This window comes from Mytilus galloprovincialis, chromosome 5 (assembly GCF_965363235.1).
Source record: "Mytilus galloprovincialis chromosome 5, xbMytGall1.hap1.1, whole genome shotgun sequence".
NCBI lineage: Eukaryota > Metazoa > Mollusca > Bivalvia > Mytilida > Mytilidae > Mytilus > Mytilus galloprovincialis.
Window position 1 is genome coordinate 54,197,440 of NC_134842.1, and position 21,252 is coordinate 54,218,691.

Consider the following 21,252-nt stretch of genomic DNA (forward strand, 5'->3'; position numbering starts at 1 on the left):
CATTATTATATATATTTTTTTTTTTTTTTTTTTTTATATGTATATGTATCATTTCTTGGGGGCTTTCACTCATGCTACTCGTTTCAATTTGGCCTACTTAATTTCAGGGAAATTATTTTCCCCCAATTCATTAATACATTTTATTATTTATTTAGGCTTTGTTTTATTTAAGGGTGATAATTAAGTTATTTTTTTTGTACCTGTTGGAATCTACCGCAGGAATTCTCATTTTTCAAATTTATACTTGTCTGGGCTCTACCAGTCAGGTTCTAATAGTACCTGTTGGGATCTACCGCAGGAATTCTCAGTTTTCAAAATTCATACTTGTCTGGGCTCTACCACTCAGGTTCTAAAAGTACCTGTTGGGATCTACCGCAGGAATTCTCAGTTTTCAAAATTCATACTTGTGTGGGCTCTACCACTCAGGTTCTAAAAGTACCTGCTGGGATCTACCGCAGACATTCTCATTTTTCAAATTTATACCTGTTTGGGCTCTACCAGTCAGGTTTCTTAAATTAATTTTTCACCTGTCAGGGCTCTACTGCAGGTTCTTAAATTGCATAATTTAGACAATTTACTTTTTAATTAATTTAAAAATTGTTTTGAGTAGGTAGTGTTTTTTCATATGGTTATTTTTATTTTTATTGTAAGTTTTAACGAGTAGCCCCTAGAAAGCCAAATGATACATTTATTATTGTTTTCATATGTATTTAGTATAAAAGATGTAGAAATGATTGTGAATATGATTTTAGTATACTGTGTATACAATAGTGTTTTAGTATACTAGTTTGTTAATAAAATTAGAATAGTTATTATAAAGTTTTGCGTATGATATCAGTATCCTGTACGGCAAGATATATATGTTCCATCCTAGTTGAACATTTCCTTTTCTACTCTAAGCATCTATAGAAATATAGATAAATGTGGTATGATGCATGAGACTAGTTATTGTCTATAAGGATACATCAACTGTTCTTGTGGTATGGTATATATATGTATGAGACTTGTTAGGTTTTAGGCGGAGATTTCTACTTGTTCTATGTGGTATGATTCTTGAGACTTTTATGTACTTAAAGACATTTACATTTGTATGTGGTATGGTATATAAGAATTGGTAGCATTTATTAGGAGACATCTATTGTTCCTTGTGGTAGGGTACAGGAGACTTGTTAATGTGCTTTAGAAGACATCTACTGTTTTATTGGTATGGTATATTAGACTTTTCAGTGTTCAAGGAGACTTCTATTGTTCTGAAAGTTATAGGTATAAAGTTGTAATTTAAGCATGCTTTAAATGTGCATCTATTATTACGAAACCTTTTTGTACTAGTGTGTTTAATTTTAAATATGATGAATATGCATATATACAATGCAGATAAATATGGAATATGAATTCCTATTATGCAAAATTTATTACTGTGCTTATCCAGTGACCTTTGGGGTATCACAATAGCAATGACTCAAACAGTTTACCAAATTGCAGTTAGATTTCTTCTCCAACTAACTGATCAACTGGTAAAATGTTTTAGCAGATTGCTCAAGTGAAATGTTGTTAGTATGAAGTGAGTACTGTAAAATCAAAAGTAATACTTACCATCCAGATCCAGTTAGTTGATATCTTTGTCATTTGTTTCAAACACAAAATTACTTACTATAGTATGAGTCACTGAATAAGAAGGTCTAATTTTGACATGGAAACTTCTATCATAAATAGATTTTATAAATAAATAGTTGAAAACATTGTTTTGTAAGTCTATAATTTATAGCTCCGTTTTCCAACAACAAGTTAGTGCATAATTGTAATTTGGATTTTTTTTCTAAAGCAATTACTTATCTGCTACCATTAAAGGGAAAAAATTTACATTACTGAAAATCAGCAAAATGTTGTCACAATTTTTGTCTGACAAATATCAACTTTCCTCATTTAATTTGTTTGTAACATTACTTTTATGATTATTAAACTTTTATCCTCTGTTTTGAAAAGAAACAATGAAATTTATTTTTAAGATGATTAAAATTTTGAAAAAAATTGTAGGCAAACTCAGAAGCCAGGTATCATTGATTAATTTTTTAGTGTACAATAACTCAATAAAAATGATTTCCCTTTAATTCCAGCTGATCAGTAATTTGTATAGAAAATATTATACGAATCATAATTACACAATAACTTTGTCTTAGAAGACAAAGCTATATAATATACACCTACAAAACAATGGTTTGAACTATTTATTTATAAAATCTATTTATGATAGAAGTTTCCATGTCAAAATTAGACCTTCTTATTCAGTGACTCATACTATAGTAAGCCATTTTTGTGTTTGAAACAAATGACAAAGATATCAACTAACTGGATCTGGATGGTAAGTATTACTTTTGATTTCACAGCACTCACTTCATACTAACAACATTTCACTTGAGCAATCTGCTAAAACATTTTACCAGTTGATCAGTTAGTTGGAGAAGAAATCTAACTGCAATTTGGTAAACTGTTTGAGTCATTGCTATTGTGATACCCCAAAGGTCACTGGATAAGCACTGTAAATACTAAATCCATACAATCATTTCTGGAGTTTAAGCAAAAAATGGAATTGTTTCAAAAAGCTTTGTTTTTAATATTTTGTTTAAATTTCTTCTTTCAGCAAATATTTTGTTTAAATTTCTTCTTTCAGCAAATATTTTTATGTTATTTGTGGAGAAAGTCAAAATTTGATTTCTCATGCATATAATTTAAAATTTAATTCAAAATGGAGAGCAGAGTTGGGAACTTTTTAACAGATGTGTTTCTGAATTTGTTATAATTCGAAGAAAAGTATAAATTATTTTTAACTGGATTTTTGTGACAAAAATATCAGTTATTGATTTGGGGATGTACGACGGGCGGCGGGGCGGGCGGGCGGTCGGGCGGGCTGGCGGGCGGCAATCAAATGTTGTCCGTGCATTAACTCATTAACCGTTCAACCAAAGCTTTTAAAATTTTAATATGTTATTACTGACAACTATACGAAGGTCAAGTTCAATAATGGCGATTTTGATTTTTACCGTTCAGGAGTTATGGTTCTTGAAAGATTGAAAAATGGAGTTTCCAGTCGTGTCGGTGCATTTACGCATGAACTGTTCTACCAAAGCTTCCCAAATTTTAATATGTTGTTACTGAGGACAGAATGGAGGTCAAGTTCAATAATGACGATTTTGACTTTTACCGTTCAGGAGTTAAGGTTCTTGAAAGATTGAAAAATGGAGTTTCCAGTCGTGTCCGTGCATTTATGCATGAACTGTTCTACCAAAGCTTCCGAAATTTTAATATGCTGTTACTGATGACAAAATGGAGGTCAAGTTAAATAATGACGATTTTGACTTTTACCGTTCAGGAGTTATGGTTCTTGAAAGATTGAAAAATGGTGTTTCCCGTCGTGTCCGTGCATTTTCTCATGAACCATTCAACCAAAGCTTTTGAAATTTTAATATGTTGTTACTGATGACAAAATTGAGGTCAAGTTCAATAATGACGATTTTGACTTTTACCGTTCAGGAGTTATGGTTCTTGAAAGATTGAAAAATGGTGTTTCCCGTCGTGTCCGTGCATTTTCTCATGAACCATTCAATCTAAGCTTTTCAAATTTTAATATGTTGATACTGATGACAAAATGGAGGTCAAATTTGATATTGACGATTTTCACTTTCACCATTCATCAGTAATGGTTCTTGTGATATTGCCAGGACACAAATAAATGTTAATAAATCCGGTTTGCTGTCGTTGTGACACCCTCTTGTCATTATGATAAAATATTTTGGTGAAAAATTATCTAATCCAAAAATCAGTTGCAAGATCATTAATTTAGATTTGCTGACTTTGCACTTTCAGGATTACCACATCAGGTCTTAAGATCGCCACATGAAATATAAATATATACAATGTATAATTAGAATTTAAATGTCTGTTTCAATTGGGCATGTTGGGAAACCATAACAAACTACTGGCACTTAAACATTTGAATGTTTTGTTAACACTAGATTTAATAAAAGTATATATTTACTAAAGGGTTAAAGAATATTAAAGAGTGCTGATAGATTTTTATTCAATCTTTGAAAAAGTAAATCTTCATTTTGAATGGAAAGAAAAACGCACTCTCAACATTTCAATGGTTTAAACCATATTTAATGTTCAGTTGTCAATAGTATTGCTAATATTTATGTTTCATGACATATTGAGGTATTTAAAAATTGCTCAATTATGTATATCTTCTCAATCATTTTTTTTTTTTAAATTTCCAACAAGAAAATAGAACAGAAAATGGAGATTTATTTTCACTAGTTCCTCAATTTATCATTAAATTTATGGCATGTGTATGTAAAAAAATTTCAAGTATTTTTTTTTATTTACTAGTTTTTTCCCTTTTGGATTTGAGGAAATTGAAGGGATTCTTCAATGAGTCTCATCAAAGATGTAATACCAATCTATGGTCTCATCAACTAAAAGCCATCTTCATTGTTATTGCATAACATTTTCACTAATTCACCAATTTAACTTAAAAAAGTTTACTTCAATTAATCTTAACTTGTGTAATTTATAAGTTAACCTAACAATTGTTACAGAATAATCTCTTTTGATATTCAATGTCAGATGTTTTCTGGTGTTTTGAAAAAACAAAATATGGCAAATCTTTTGTTTCTGCAATGTCAGTGTGTGTTATTTTTTAACTCTGAATTTGTGTATTAAGGTCAACCATAGTAGCATGGTAACATTTATAATGAACCATGAGGTTAAATGTATATACAACTTCTGAGGTTTTGTAAGATGCATGACTAAATAACAGTTCTGGTTAATTAAATATATGTTGAAGACCTTAGGTATCTATAACCATTGTTTCATTTCCAGGCCAAGTGTTAAAAATTTTTTATTTTTTTTTTTGTGGTCGGGTTCCTTAAAGGCAAACTGAAGATTATCAAGGTTATAATAAGTGTTTGTTTGTGGTCCAAGGCTTGTTTTTTTTCTATGGAGGAATCCTTGATTCAATGAAGACTGGATTTTGCTCCAAGACAGACCAAAGTATAAATTAAAGTCTGGCATGGGAGACAACTCTGGAAGACTTGCTATATTTACACTAAAAGCTATTTACTTGAAATAAAAAAATAAAAAAATGAAGGCATAAAACCAACATGAGAAAAGAAAACATTACCAAAAAAAAACAGATTTAAAAATACTTACAAAATGTTTGTAAAATTGAGAAGTATTACATCAGTTCATTTATATTTTACTTACACCATTTTTTACACAGAGCAATCAGTTAAATCTAAATTTTATAAAATATTAAAACATATATTTAATGAAATTTTCTTTTTCAGGCAGGTGTTTAACCCTGTTTATAGAGGAGAATGTTTCCTGGTTTGAAACCATCAACATTGTCAGGATCATATAGGAAGGATTTTAGGAACAGAGGTAATATTAATGGTTCCTGTGCTTGATCCTGGGAAACACACATATACGGAATATATATGGATCAAGTAGTTGGATAATTTGTATGGGAAATTTTAATTTTTAGAAATGTATTATTCTTAGAATTTTTATATACTGTATATATGAAGTGGACCCCATTTATTTTACATCATCCCTTAATTAAGAAAGATAATAAGGGAACATTAGAGAAAAAGATTTTTGGCAATCATCTCTTCATATTGTGTTTAATCTTATATTCTTAACAAACATCCTTTCAATGCCTTAAAAGTATCCTTAGGTTAGAGACGACATCAAAAATTCAATGAAGGATAAAAAGTTTTTGATCCTACATCAATCTTTTGATGTTGTCCCTTACAAGATGCAAATGCAACTAAAGAAAGATAACTCTAATGATAATACATGATTGATTCAGTTGGGTTATTAAGATGAATGAAAAAATGAAATAAAAGTTATTAAAAGCCATGCTTCTCACTCATCTTTCTGTTGAAACAGAGTTGTTTATTTGTTGTTTCTCTTCGAATCTACTCCTACAGTATCAACAAATTTTTATTTTAAGATCCATAAAAACTATACACAAAGTTGCACAGATGACATCTTTATCTGGAATTACTCGAAGAATTTTCCTATTTTCCTGAACTTGTTAACTATGGTATCAGTAATGTCTTTGATCCATCTGGATATTTAAAAAGAAACTTTATTTAGAAATGAAACATTTAATTGGGCCAATATAAAGAAAGGTTACGTCTATTAGAATAAGGACGGTTAATTGGAAGAAAAAGTACATGTAGAACACATGCACCTATAAATCATCATACATGAATAAACATTATAATGTTATTATTTCAGACAAGATAGACAGAATTAAAGAGGAAGCAGTGACAAATGGAGAAGATGTAAGTAACTTTAGCAATTTTACTCTTACATATATATAAGAAGATGTGGTATGAGTGCCAATGAGACAGCCCTCCATACAGGTCACACTGTGTAAAAAGCATGTTAACAATTAGGCTCAAGTAGGATATATAGGGACAAATAGTTCCAGTTAAAAATGTATTTAAACGCTAAAAAAAAAAGAAAATCATACACGCAGAGATATTTGAAATCTTATTAAATGTATTCAAATAAGATTGAATTAATGAAATTGTTTCTAGTAGTGAGGTTGGCAGTCTGCACTTCAACGTATACTTAATAATAAGGTCCGGTGTCACTTATTAGTGAGTAAATATTCCCTAAAAAGTAAGGTTGGCAGGTCGGCAGTCGGCAATTATTAGTGAGTATATGTTTACTAAAAAGTAAGGCCAGTAGGTCGGCAGTGGGCACTTATTAGTGAATGTTTACTAAAATACTAAGGTCAGCAGGTCGGCAGTTGGCACTTATTGGTAAATGTATACTATGTAATAGTAAGGTTGACAGGTAATCAGTGGGTACTATTTATTTATGTATGCTTAAAAGTAAGGTCGGCAGTCAGCATTTATTCATCTGTGTATACAATACATATTTTTTAGATTTTTAATAAGTGCCCACCACTAAATATAAAGGTATAACAACGTCATAAAAACATATTTTCCAAATTTTTAATAATTGCTGTCTAGCCTACCATTACATATAAATATTATATACTGATATTTATAAGTGCCGACCTACCGACCAATATATATAACACTAAGTTTCACACAGTCATAAAAAAGATCCAACAAGTCCTACTTTTATGAACTATTTAATCATAATTCCTACCGATTTACTCAGTAATACCAATTTACTCATTTAATATTCCTTCCGCTGGAACTATGTATCCTTATACACTACTTGAACCAACAAATATTGGTCAAAGTACTGCCTTCATGTCCATATGAATCATTTACAATTTTTCACTCTTATATATAGTTGTTAATTTCTGTGTCATTTTGGTCTTTTGTGGAAAGTTGTCTCACTGGCAATCACACCACATCTTTTTTATATTATCTTTGGTTAAATGCAGAAACGTGATAAAACAGAAGTGTTGTTATAATACTTATTCCCTCTTTGTTATGAATTCAAATCATATGAATTGCTTTATAATTCTCCTTATAATCCATAAACTAAAACATTGAGACCAATTATCTGGTGTTTTTATTGAATCAGGCACTTTAGAATGGTATATTCTTGCTTTACTTTATTCTTATATTGTATACGATCTTCCTGTCAAAAATTCAGATCATCCTTAAAAATAAAAATAAAAAATTATGCATTCAGATTTCTTAAAGAATTGACTATTTAGCTGGTACTAGAGCTTCAAAGTTGCTCAAATTTTAGTTTTCCTTGTTGTGTTTTGATTACTGTACTTAATCTGTTCTTGCTATTTCATTAAAGCATCATACTGAATATGCATGAAATATTTGCAACTGGACATTTAGCAACCAACAATCAATCAATCATTTCAGCAAAATTGTTCATTTTAAATTGTCTTTCATAAACTTATGGATTTTTGGATTGCCTCTTTGGGCTATCTTCTGTATGTTTAGCCTTTTTTTTATTTTGAAACTATATAAAATATATGATTAGAAGTATTCAGTCATTGTAAGTCTAGTTAAGGTAACACCCACTATTTGTTGTATACATGTACTTACTACGTAGTATAGTAAGTAAAATTTTATTTACTACCGATGTGTATCAGATTTTTCTACTATAGTATTTTAAATTTTGATACAATAGTGAGAAATTTGATGGCAGAGATAAAAAGATGACACATTCCTTTGTCAAATTTGTATAAAAAATCTTAAGACGACAGGGGATCTTTATAGGGTGGTATATCTTGTAGAAAGATGACATTTTAACTGAATTTGTTTTAGGGGTTTCTACAACTTTTAGCAAACCTTGCAAGGGGTGCATAGCCAGTCAATGTCGTTAAAAACTCTCATCATTACATAACTATCAGGAATAGGGTGCATGGAGGTATTGAAAAATTAAAATAAAAAACAGTCACTTTGACAGTTTTTGTGGTGAATTCAGATTCAATTTAAGAGGGTGTGACTTTGTATGAAGCATAATGTGTCTGTAATTATGGGTGGATGTTGATAACACTGAAATAGACAGTAAAGTGATCCATTCTATACAATGTAAACCTAACTTCAATAATCTTTAAAATTTTGCCCTGTTCTATACCAAAACCCTGATCCAAAACCATTTGCTTCAGGTAATAAAGTTTTGAGAAATATTTAGTGAATATTAAAAAAAGGAGATGCTGGTTGAAAGTCAATAACAAAGCAAATCAAGTTCACTAAAGATAAAAAAAAAAATCCACCCCAGCTGAAATAGTATATTTTTCTATATTAATGTGACCTTGAGAGACGATGCTGATCTGAAATCCTGTTTATGCATTATCAGTAAATTAATTGTTGAAAAATTAGCAAATGACAGGAAATTTTAAAAAAATCACAGGAAATAAAATTTGGTTCTCAAGCTCACCATGTGAAATAGAAATAATGGTAGGATGTCAAATATATCATTTAATTTGTAACTTTTACTTGCTATCAATAACAGGTTTATCCAAGTGTAATGAATTCTATTCTAAATTTTACTTACAAAATTTATGATACCTGACTTAAAATATCTAGTTACTTAGAAAAAGGAATTCACTATGATTTTTATAGACAATAAAAAACAGAAGTTGAAAGTGACTGTTTGAAAGATGACAATTATTGTATTGACGTATCCATGTAATTGAGAAATTTGAGAAATTCCTGAGTCAACGAAAAGATGTATTCATGGACACTTTTATAATAAAAAACAAGCGTATGTTAGGATAGGATATGAAAAATATTTTCTTCAAATAAGTTAACGTGAAAATATAAATAAGAAATTTGAGAAATATTACAACAGTGGCCAGAAAAGAATTTTCATTATTCACATAGTAAATACAGGGAAGAATTTGACTCAAAAGGTAGCTTTTACAGGAAAACAAGTGACAAAAACAGAAATTGATGAGGAAGTAGGAAATATATTTCTTTTTGTGCTTTGAACTTGCTTAAAATAACAAACTGACCATTTGTATAGATATTATACAAACAAGATGTGTATTGGCTTGTAAATTGTATAAGCAAAGATCAAAGAAGATGGTGTAATTATTGTCTAATGTAAAGCATCTTTGAAGAGATATAAAATTCCTTGGGCAGGTTGTTTGTGATTGATATATATATACATAAGTTATAATGAAAAAAAACTAGTGGATGTCAAAGGATGGAGCGTACAAAAGTGAAGAATGTGAGTTATACTTTTGCTACTTGCTTTTTGTATATCATTTTGATATGTCACTACCTCTTTGGTCTCGTGGTAGTTTGGTCAAAGAGAGACTAGGAGCATAGGCGGATCGTGGGGGCCCTTGGGGCCGGGACTACCCCTTTTGTGGGAAAAATTTGGTTGATTATATAGGAAATCAATGAAGCATGACTGGAGCCGGGCCCCCCTTAATTCAGTCAATGCCGGCCCCCTTATGAAAAGTTCTGGATCAGCCACTTGGGAGGTTGTGGATTTGATCCCCAGGAGTGACACTCCATATAAAGTGAGAGCAAAGACTAGCAGGCTAAGGGTGTTAACTAAATTACAAATTAGAATAATAAGTCTGCCAGTGGTATGACACGTCTTCCTTTAAACTTATGAACTGGTGTTTTTATTGGGGGTCTTGTACAAAGCAGCACTTATCATATTTACCTGAATATGCAAATATGCCACAGCTTTTTGTTATTATTATCAATATGAATGAGAAAATAGAAAGTCAAGCATGAAATAGAAATTGATGACTTGTAGGGATCACTCATTTATCTAATGCTGAGAACAGTACTGTATTGCAGATGGGGATGTTAACAGCGATGACTCCCCTTTTTTCCCAAAAAAAAACTTAAATGGGAGGAAAAAAACTCAAAGAAATATGTTAAACTAAATAAGGTACCATAAAATACCAGAAAAACTGTTTTAACAACATCACATAAGACTCTTGTTTCCTTCAGCAATTTTGACATACAATTGAAGTTTGTGTTAATCCAGAATGTTTTTATTGAGTATTTTTGTTGCTTTCTCAATCTTTTGCAAATGAATAAAGGTTTTAACAGTACGGTTGATCATTATTTATAATGAAATGTCTTATCAGAATCAGGAAAAAGCTTGGTTGGTATTTTCAATACCAGCATGATCCAAAAATCTGACTAAAGGGAGATAACTCAAGGTTTTCATCAGAATAATTTTATTTAATCCTATTATTACTTACATGACCTTGCATTCATAAATACATAATTATTTAGTTTAATATTTATATTCAATACAATTCATTCTAGACCATACTTCATATCTATTGTGGCATTTTATATACATGGTCAAATTAATTTTGATGCTTTCACTTTTTATGGAAATAATTGTTCTTTGAAAAGTAAAATTTTATTTTATAATTTTAACCAATTGAATGACACTTATGGTCATATTTTATGACTGAATGGGAATTTTATTGTGAAATTCTGTTTCTAAATAAATATATGACTTAAAAAGAAGGCAGCTTGATTTTTTGGGACCAAATGGTTTTTTTAACAATAAGTGTTAATTATTCAGGATTATTAATTCTTACGCAAGATAGATCCACAATTATCTAAGCTATTAAAGGGAGGACATACTAAAGATCATATTCATCTTATAAAAAATTAAAAGTGCTAAATCCTATAGGAGTTAATTGGATTGATACTCTATTGACTTTTTCTGTAAACGTTTTGACAATACACATTTTCCTAGACATCTGGCCGTCATATAAAAAGCCAATACAACTGTGACAAACCAATAATCAATACCGACTTCTGATGCTGGGTCCCTGGGATGTTTATCCATACAAAGTAATAATATTTCAAACAAAGCTTCTTGGTATTAGAGACTTATATTTCTTGGATATTAGGATACATTGTTTCAAAAGGAAGAAATTGAAGAAAGATATATTTGTTGATATTATTCAAGGATTATTTTATATTTGTGACAAGATGCAAAGTGAACAATGCAATCAATAGTTTGATGGTAAACGTTGTGGATTTCTAGCGTTACAAAAGAATCAGGAATGATGTTTAGATCAGAGTGTGTAAGTATGCATAAGTGCAGCTGCACTTTAAACTGATTGATATTTATATTTTGGAAAATATTTTATCCTTTATTTTACTTATAGATTCAAATGCATTAGGGTTATTTATTTTATGTAAGTTGTTAGCTTAAACAAACAATCATAGATTGACTGTTTATGTAAGCTTGCATTTCTTACAGAGAGGTTTAATTTCTTTCTTCCAAAAATTTAAAAATTTGAGTCCACTCATAATATAAGGGAGACAACAAATTATAGCTCACTTTTAGTATATATATGCCAGTACTGTAAATTGTGATTATTCTGTGCTAGAGAATAGTGTGTATCAATGATAAACTCTTTATAGAAAGACCAAGGTTTAATATCTTTTGTTACGGGTGTTGACACAAATTTATAGTCTGAAGAGGCTTAATTACTGGTAGCATGCTACCTTGAACTTATTAAAAAATAAAGGTTGTGTAATAATGGTATATCTGCTGACAACCATAGAGACAAAGGTCGGGTATTCAGCGTCCTTAACATTTAACCTAAATACCCACTGACTGAATTATTTATCTTACACATTTTATAAAGACCAGCCACTTGAAATTTTAATGAATGGATTTTATCCTTACAATAGTTTTTGAAAAAATGTAGATTAAGCTCCGGTTATATTGATAGAGAATACTGTTAAATGGACTGGGGTTCTGCGTTGGACGTGTTAAAGTTTTATTGAGCTTTTTTATCCCAGTATTATTATTATTTACTGATGTGTAACAACGATCTTGTTTGTAAAATACGATCTCCCGTCATCTAAGATAATGCGGTCATTATTAATAGAAATGTATTCAAATTTTTTATATCATTTTATTCACACCAGAAACATAAGACATCTGATGGGAAATTAGATATTATGTTTTATGGGAAAAAAGGGGTTATTTATGTATTATGATATATTGGGAGTCCTTGAAATTGTTAAAAATGAGCCATATAATGCAGTGGTTGTCGTTTATTGCTCAGTGTTAAACACATATTTGTTTTTCTTTCATAATTATTTGTATATGAATTAGGCTTTTGGTTTTCTTGTTTGAATTGATTTACTTTTGTCTTTTTTGGGCCTTTTATAGCTGACATTGTGGAATGGGCTATGCTCATTGTTGAAGGCTGTATGGTGACCTAAAGTTGTTATTTTCTGTGGCATTTGGTATCTTGTGAAGAGTTGTCTCATTGGTAATCATACCACATCTTCATTTTTATACAATGTATATATAAACTGTGACTCTTATTATCTTTCTAGCTAAAAGAGATTTTTTTAAAATGCAAAAATGAATGAATATTAATAAACTGAATGAATATAAACTGTGACCATATTTCCTAGGATTCTTCTTTTGTACTTTTGCATTTAAAGATGAGATAAAATCAAGGAGACAGCATCCCATCAATACCTGATAAACATCATCAAAGAAAGCCGTCTGCTGTGAAAGACAGTTCCAACCTAATATGTCAAACATATAATTGCTAAGAGTCTAGACAATTATATTTGAGTTGATTTAACAGCAGCTTTCAAAGTTATATGCTATCAATACCAATATTTTAATGGACAATAGATATATATACATTGATAGTTACTAATGAGGTAGTTCTGACTTTGACAGACATAATAACATTATGTAGTTAAAAGTAGTTTTGTGTTCTACTCCAATCTTAATTGATTAGGATTGTCTGGTGACTCCTGCGGAATGTCATGGATTTCCTTGGCACTCAAAAGTCCTCCACCATTAAAAACCAACCAACATGATTTAGCAAATATTAGGCTGAAAGTGGCATTAAACACCAACATAATCAATCAATCAATGATATAAATTAGTTTTCTGAGTACAGGTATACTTCTCAGGCCCGTAGCCAGGAATTTCCAAGGGGGTGGGGTTTGGGGTATTTGGACCCATGAACTCGACTTTAACAGTCACAATTCGAACAGAACGTTGACTTTAACAGTGCTTATTTGTTTTCAAAGCTATTTGTCCGAACCCCTCGAACCCCCCTGGCTACGGGTATGCTTCTCCATCTCCTTTTCTCTAATAATGAGTGGAATCATATAAAGTACAAAAGAAAAACCCACAATAAAAATTGTATTGGGTTGGTTCAAATGATTGCTATCACCCTAAGTCAGGTCAAAACCGAAGCATTAAAGCATGGGATTTTCAATTACATATTAAATTTTTCAAAATGTGTGGTGAGAATATTTAACTTTCTGCATTTAAAATGAGGTAAAGAGTGCATTAAATACAATTGCATTTACATAATATGTTTTAAGCAAGTGTCAAATTAAAAAAGAACATGGATCTTAAACTTAAACTTATAAATCTGTTAAATCTCTGTGAGATGCATCAAATTAACTCCAGAACAGTTAAAAGTGACAACAACTTATTGAAAAATTCCAAATAGAACTGACATATTTTGAAGATAAGATAAGATTGACAAAAGTTGCAACCAATCTTAGCACTTAATGTTACACCCGTTCAAAGCTATTGAAATGCTACCCTGTGAAAATAAGTCTATACAATAAACTATTCCATTAAACTTAATTTGATAAATAATTGCTACCAAAGTAAGCACAAAATGGTAAACCTACTCCAAGGTATTAAAATGGTACCCCTGTGAAAATAAGTCTATAGAAATATAAACTGTTCCAACTTTTTTTAAACCTGAATTGACAAAAGTTGCAACCACAGTTAGAATAGAATGTCACACCCACTCCCAGCTGTAAAAATTCTGTCCCCTTTAAATATACATCTATAAAAATAAAGTGGGAGTAACTGTAAACAAACCAGATAGTCATTTAGTAGTCCACTACATAAACATTGAATTATTTATATTTGTCTTCTGGTCAGAATATTGATGGATTTTTAATGACATGTTTTATACTATAGAGTTCTCTGTACCAGTTACATGTATCTTAATTACCTTAACTGACCATAGAAACTGGACAATGACCATTATTTAAAAACAAGGTTAATGTCCAGTTTAGTAGTTGACAATTTAAGCTAGGTTTAATATAGTGTATCAAATTGTAAACATCTTCTTTATATTTGTATGGTTGAGCTCTCACTAACATGTTTAACCCAATCATATGTGTTATGGTATGTCCTAAGTCAGGAGCCTTCTATTCAGTTGATGAAAAAACAAACAGCCTGATTTATGTACAAAATAATAAAATACTTTTCAGCAATAAAAAGACAAAGAACCCTTTTGATTCAGCCAAAAAATTATATATGCATGCACAGTACTAAAAATTGCAATAATTACATATTTGTAAATACAGTCTAAACAGTATATAACAGATGCAAATCCCTGATTTTGAAAAAAGGGATGGGGCTTTGGGGTAGGCAAAAATTGTAGTGAAACCAGTAAAATGGTCTGGATTAACCATAAATGAAGCTCCATGAAGGATGCATGGACACCGCAATCCCCCTAAAATTGACTTTTGTATAAGGTCAACCTCAGGGCCAGAAAAATTACTGACCTTTGAAGATATCAGGATTAAATTTGTTTTTACGCCAGACGCATGTTTCATCTCCAAAAAACTCATCAGTGACGCTCAAATCCCCAAAAGTTACAAAGTACCTTTGATTAGTTTCAAAATGTATATATGTATTACTACAGGGGAACGTAAAGAGGTTGACCTTGGCTTGAGTGAGGAGACCTTTATAGCAGGTTTGACTGTTTGTAGAAAACCTAGTCATCTTGTAGATATGTCATAACCTATAATAGGTGTAAATCAGATTAAAGTAGAAGAATTTGAAAAGAATATTGAAAGGCACATATTTGTAGGTAATTTTATGTCTATATCAGATATTTATGGAACTTTTTATGGTAATCAGCCTTTCAAACATTACAATTGTCACCAGTAATAGATATAAACATTATTACATTCAAGTGGATAATCCATTTATTAGCCATTAAGAAATACCAAAAAAATATATATAAAGAAATATCATTCAACAAATCATTATAGTGTAAAGAGGATAAAAACCATTAAATTGTCTTATATCTTCAGAATGCATTATAAGTGCATTCTTTTATTTGAATTCACTTATAAATGTCCAAGTGATTTTATTTATTTATGTTGACACTTAAAGTTTGTCATTATATATAGGTTCTTTATTTTTCATTGATAGCTGAAGATCTTCCAGCAAATCTCAAGTGCCTATAAGTTGATAGTTTAATTGGTAATTGATTGTTGCTTGGTTAAAGTCTATAGGCAAATTTAAGTGCCTAACAGTATAAAATAAGAAGATGTGATATGATTGTCAATGAGACAACTCTACACTAGAGACCAACTGACATTGAAGTTTACAGCTACATGTGGATCACAATACAGTCTTCACAGTGAGCAAAATCCATACCGAAAAAAGTGAGCAATAAAAGTTCTTCGCTGAAACTTTCCATTGTACAACTATCATAAGTATATTAAAGCTTTTATTAAAGCTCATTCCTGTGATATACATGTAGTATAAACACACTTCAAGATACTTGTCCCCTTTTATGCCTTATCCATCCTGTCAATTTTTAAATTCAAAACTCAACAACTGTAGTTAATAAATATCAATTTAAACTGTGATTATTAGTCTAGTCAAGTTAATAGATTTTTTTTATGAATGGTGTCCTTTTTATTGATTCTTGGTTTTTTGTGCTTGGAAAATTATGCTTTTTATTTGTTTCAATCATATAAAAAAAAACTGTTTAGTTTAGAAATTAATAACCAAAATGATGGCATATTCATCAAAACAAATTCCAAAGAATTCAAAGATGGCTATATTTGAGGTAGATAAATCATCTTTCTATGATGTTGCAGTTATCTGATCCTAGCAGAGGTAAAACAAAGGCTTCTATAAGCTGGATTTTATTGGTTCTCTGCTAAGCAAAGGCTGGGAACAATATCTGGGTGGGAGGACAATTGTTTTCAATCCAACTGAAAGTGTTGATCTAGTACAAAGCAGGGTGAACTCATGTGATATGAACATCACATTGTACTTAAAATGCATGAAATATTTGCTACTGGCTATAAGCATCAATCAATCTGAGAAAGATTGGCCTAATTTATGTAAATTGCATGTTAATTTAGTCATACTCTTCATATACTATAAATTTATAAATTAATGCGTTCTAAAATTGTTGCAAATCCTTAACCTATGTCAAAATTTAAATTATGTGATTGCAAAAGTTTTATTTAGGACAATCAACGCAAGATTTATAATCAGGAATTTGATGAAATAGCATTTTTTGCAATAAAAACATTACAATTAAAATTCAGAAATTACAGTATTAGGATTCACAGACCTATTATGAGGTTGAAATAAGATTGGATAAATTTGTTTTCTGTGGCTTTGTCAGCTTACTATATATAGCTACAATATATAAGAAATGGAGTAGGGACCGTCGACTATGATATTAATGAACAATTAACAGTATCTTATATTATGACCTTGATAATAATAGGAATATTATTATACTAATTATACCAATCATATACTGATATACGCTATATGATTAATAATTGACATGGACATAACTAAGATAATGTTTCATAACTGCTTATTCAGCATTTTTTGTTTTTATTAAATCCCTGGCAATTTTCAATGAAAACTTTTCTGTTTATTTCTGCAAAAAAAATGCTCTCCTTTCAGTACTTCAAATTGGGGGTTTCCAGAGTTTATATAAATAAGATCTTCAAGATCTGTGCTGTCAACTTTACACTTTCTTTAATTTATCTTTACATAATGTTCTAATTGTATATAACTTTTTCAATATCAAATATTGGTTATGGTGTCCGTATCATATTGAAAATTATTATGAGAGTTTGTAATACTTAAAATGTTTGACATAAGTATTATAATGTGATAAGTCAAATACTGATATGTAATATAAAACTTTGCATTCTGTTCTCTTTACCTATCACTATTTTACAAAATTTACCATGTTTTAATATACTGATAGATTCACTTTCATCTTTATTTAGATTTTTCGTTCAACATTTCAGTCTCAATCATTCAACATTAAACAAGAGGCTAAATTTTTTAGCTGATTTTAAGGAAGATAGTATTTGTGTAACATGAGGGTTTGATAAGACAGATTTGGACATGACTCCCTTTTTGTCAGTTTCAATTGAAGCAGTTCATAAAAATCTCAAGAATGCACATTTATATGTTCCTTCATGTGAAGTTATTCCTGTGAACTATTCTTGTCCTCAAAATGCATGAAACAGTTGTCACTGGACATTTTTTCTTGTCCTGAAATGAATGAAATATTTGTCACTGGACATCAACACAAACAACAATCCATCAATGTTATAAGATATGAAAACAGATGTTGAATCTTACTAATTATAGTATACAAATAACAAACACTGTTTGAACACTACTTGATCATATTTTTATGATTTACGTTTATTACCGACACCTAAGGGCTTGAGTTTCTCTGATCATTGTCCATTTTTGTAATTGATTGATTAAATAAGACGGCTTTAGGACAGGTAATTATGGACCTCTTTGGTCATCTTTGTTACAGCTCACCTGAACGTATGACGATCTTTTTACCTGTTACCTACCTGTTAAGATATATTGACAATGTTTGTAAAAAAAATACTTATTTGATTCCTGCTGGGGACAATCTTAAGATGTGAAAAAAAACTTGTTTTGAAGAGAATATATTTTTTGGATGAATTTATGAATTTAAAAAAATAATTTGAGGACAGACATCTGTGATTTTTATTGGAGTTTGATCATTTGTCGTATGGAGATTAGGTGTATCAAATATCTTTGATGTGTAGGATTTGAAAATTGAATTTTTCCAGATTAGAAATTAGTATTGCAGAAAAAATTATATACTTTTTTAAAAGTGTTGATCAGGGAAGTTGTTTAAGATATATATATTGAAACTGGAGTCGTAATGTAATGCTCTTTGCGTGAGTATAATAGGATGAGATGAAATTTAACAACAATTTCATTATCTAAGGTATCAGTTGATCTAAGATTCACATGAAAATTAAATCTAAAACTGGATGCATGAATAACAAAGGCGAAAAACTTTGGATAAGATCTAGAGAAAGTGATTTTATGGATAAAAAGAAAAATCAAGAACCGATAATATTTTACTTAATGGATAAGATTTGATTTTGATATATTTAAAAAAAAATACTTGGATGTGACATCTATGGAGAATTTGACCTAAGGAGAACTTGATGTGTCGTAAACAACTTTTTGATCTGTCGTGTGACATGAATATGTCTTCACAAAAATAAGATGTATGACTTGTTACAAATCCACGTTTGGTAGGTAAAGGAAAATATTTACTTTTATGAGTGTTTATTTATAAACTTTTCGTTTTTATATAATCCTTTTCATGCGAAAAAGTAAAAGGAAATCATTTATTCATATGACTTTTAACATATTTTAATTACTTAAAAAAATTTAACAAGTTTGACAATAGTAATTAATCATAATGGAAGAACAGAAAAGATCTGGATTTAAAACACCATTAAAATTCCTCTCCATTACACGAACAACAAGTTCGGATAGGAAAGTAGCGCTGCCTAAAATTTCGGACCGTTCCTTAGGGAAAAGGCTATCAATTCCTGTGGTGATGTCAGAAAAAAGGGGAAATAACTCCTACAGTGCTATGACAGAGACAAAAGATGATAGTGATCAAGTGATTTTCAGAAATTCAAAGGTTAGCACGCCAACTAGACCAATGTCAGTGTGTGTACCATCGGCAATTGATCCTAAAACTAGATGGCGCTCACAAACAGCAGATCTTAGATATCCATTATTGGGACGTGTGTCTTCTTCTTCCGAAGGAGTATTGAATTCTAATGTGCCCAGGGATGTTAATTCAAATATTGAAGAAAAACCAAACACTGATGACAGGGATATACCCTCTGAGGTTCAGAACAATAATGTTGAGGTCAATACGACAGAAAAGGAAATAAATCAGATAGGCTTGTCAGTTTCAACAAATCAAGACAATTTGAATTGTGCAAGGGATCTTTTGTCATTAGAAAAACACAGAGAATGTGATATCACTATGGTAAATAGTGTTTCCAAGGAAACTGGATATAGAATTACAGAAAATAATGATGAATGTCATTCAAAAACCTCCAATGGAACAGAAAGTGGGTTTACGAACAACAAAGAAAACAAAGATGACAATTCGTCAAACAAACAAAGTGGAAATAATATTGATGTGTCTAAAAATATGCCTGATAAACCAATATTCTATGGAGTTGTTCCTGTTTGTTCTAAAGAAAAGGCTGTCTCTTTGCATCCCAAAAGGGAGATAAACCTTTCAAAATATGTTTCTCCTAAACAAGATGTGAATTTTTCGAGTTTAGAATCACATACATGTACTTCACAATCTCGAGTCAATGCAGAGTTATCTTTTTCAAATGATGAATCAGTTCTAGAAAATAAAAGGGAGGATGTTTCATTTCAAGAAGGTAAGGTAACTGGGGATAAAGAGCAGATAACTCCAGTTGTAAAGGAAGAACTACCTCCAACAAGGTCATCACCTTTAAATGCTTTAAAAATGATGTCTAAAGACTTTGAATCAGGTTTTGTGTTTTCTCCAAGAACAAGGGCTCAGATGATTGAAAATGAAAATGAAAATAAGAACAACGGAAATTCAAATGTTAGGTCAAATATCTCCTTAATGTCAAGGTCAGATAAATTAAGAAACAAAGTTCAAAGTTTATATCTTGATGAGGATCAAAGCTTTAAATTCGAGGAAAAAGAAAAAGTTGTCAGACCAAAAAGCCAAATAATTCCAACCTCAGATTCAATATTAGATAGTGTTTTGACTGTAAGTGATGCTAGCAAAATCATTGCAACTGAGGAACACATTATACCAAAGATTACCTCTAAGGATTTATCAACACAAGGTCAAAAGGATAAAATGACCTTGAACTTCAATGACAAAGTTCACTCAAAGAAGAAGGAGCCCTTGTCTCCAATTGATACAATTTTGACATCACCGACAAGACCAGCCAGACGTAGACCCAGCAAGAGAAGATATTACGGACAGAAATCATTGGTAATTTGTAATATACTTTCCATTGTATCAATACATCATGGTGCTCTGTTGTTGATAGGTCGTTGGCCACATTTTATGCCCAACATAGAGGCATTATGTTTTTCAGTTTCTTTGTCCAGTTTTTGGTCCGTCTGTCTATCCCACTTCAGGTTAAAGTTTTTGGTCAAGGCAGTTTTTGATAAGTAAAAGTCTAATCAAATTGACACTTTGTACACATATTCCCTATAATATGATCTTTTTCACTTTAATACCAAATTAGAGTTTTGACCCCAATTCCACAGATCACTGAACATAGAAAATAAAAGTATGAGTGTGGCATCCATGTACTACATTGGACAAATTTGGTTTTATTTTAATTTTGCAGAGCTAATACCTAAGGTAACTAAAAGTGCAGGCATAATAATTATGTCATGTTGGTTGGGACCTTTTCATCTATTTAATAAATTACTTGGATGCATTTTAAAGTGTTTCTTACCATAAATTAGCATTTTTATTAGCAGGTCTGTAAGAAATAAGAGGTAAATACACAGTGTTTGATGATAAACTATTATTTGATTTTAAACAACAAACACAACATTGAAATGCAAAGTCATCCACTTTTTTAACAAACAAATGATTATTTTAGATATCTTAAATTTTAAAACAATTTG

General features: G+C 30.5%; 1 protein-coding gene across 2 annotated transcripts in view; it reads left to right on the top strand.

The window, feature by feature from the left end:
* Positions 1-21,252, top strand: part of LOC143076041 (septin-2-like) — a 67,159-nt gene that overhangs the window by 21,815 nt on the left and 24,092 nt on the right. Inside the window, exons 3-4 of one of the 2 annotated variants that reach the window (XM_076251664.1) lie at positions 5,343-5,436; positions 6,301-6,347. In XM_076251664.1, the coding sequence (XP_076107779.1) occupies positions 5,373-5,436; positions 6,301-6,347 (111 nt within the window). In that variant the 5' untranslated portion in view covers positions 5,343-5,372. Of the gene's footprint in view, positions 1-5,342; positions 5,437-6,300; positions 6,348-18,866; positions 20,603-21,252 lie in introns of those variants that run through there. The other variant, XM_076251663.1, reaches the window with a different exon arrangement.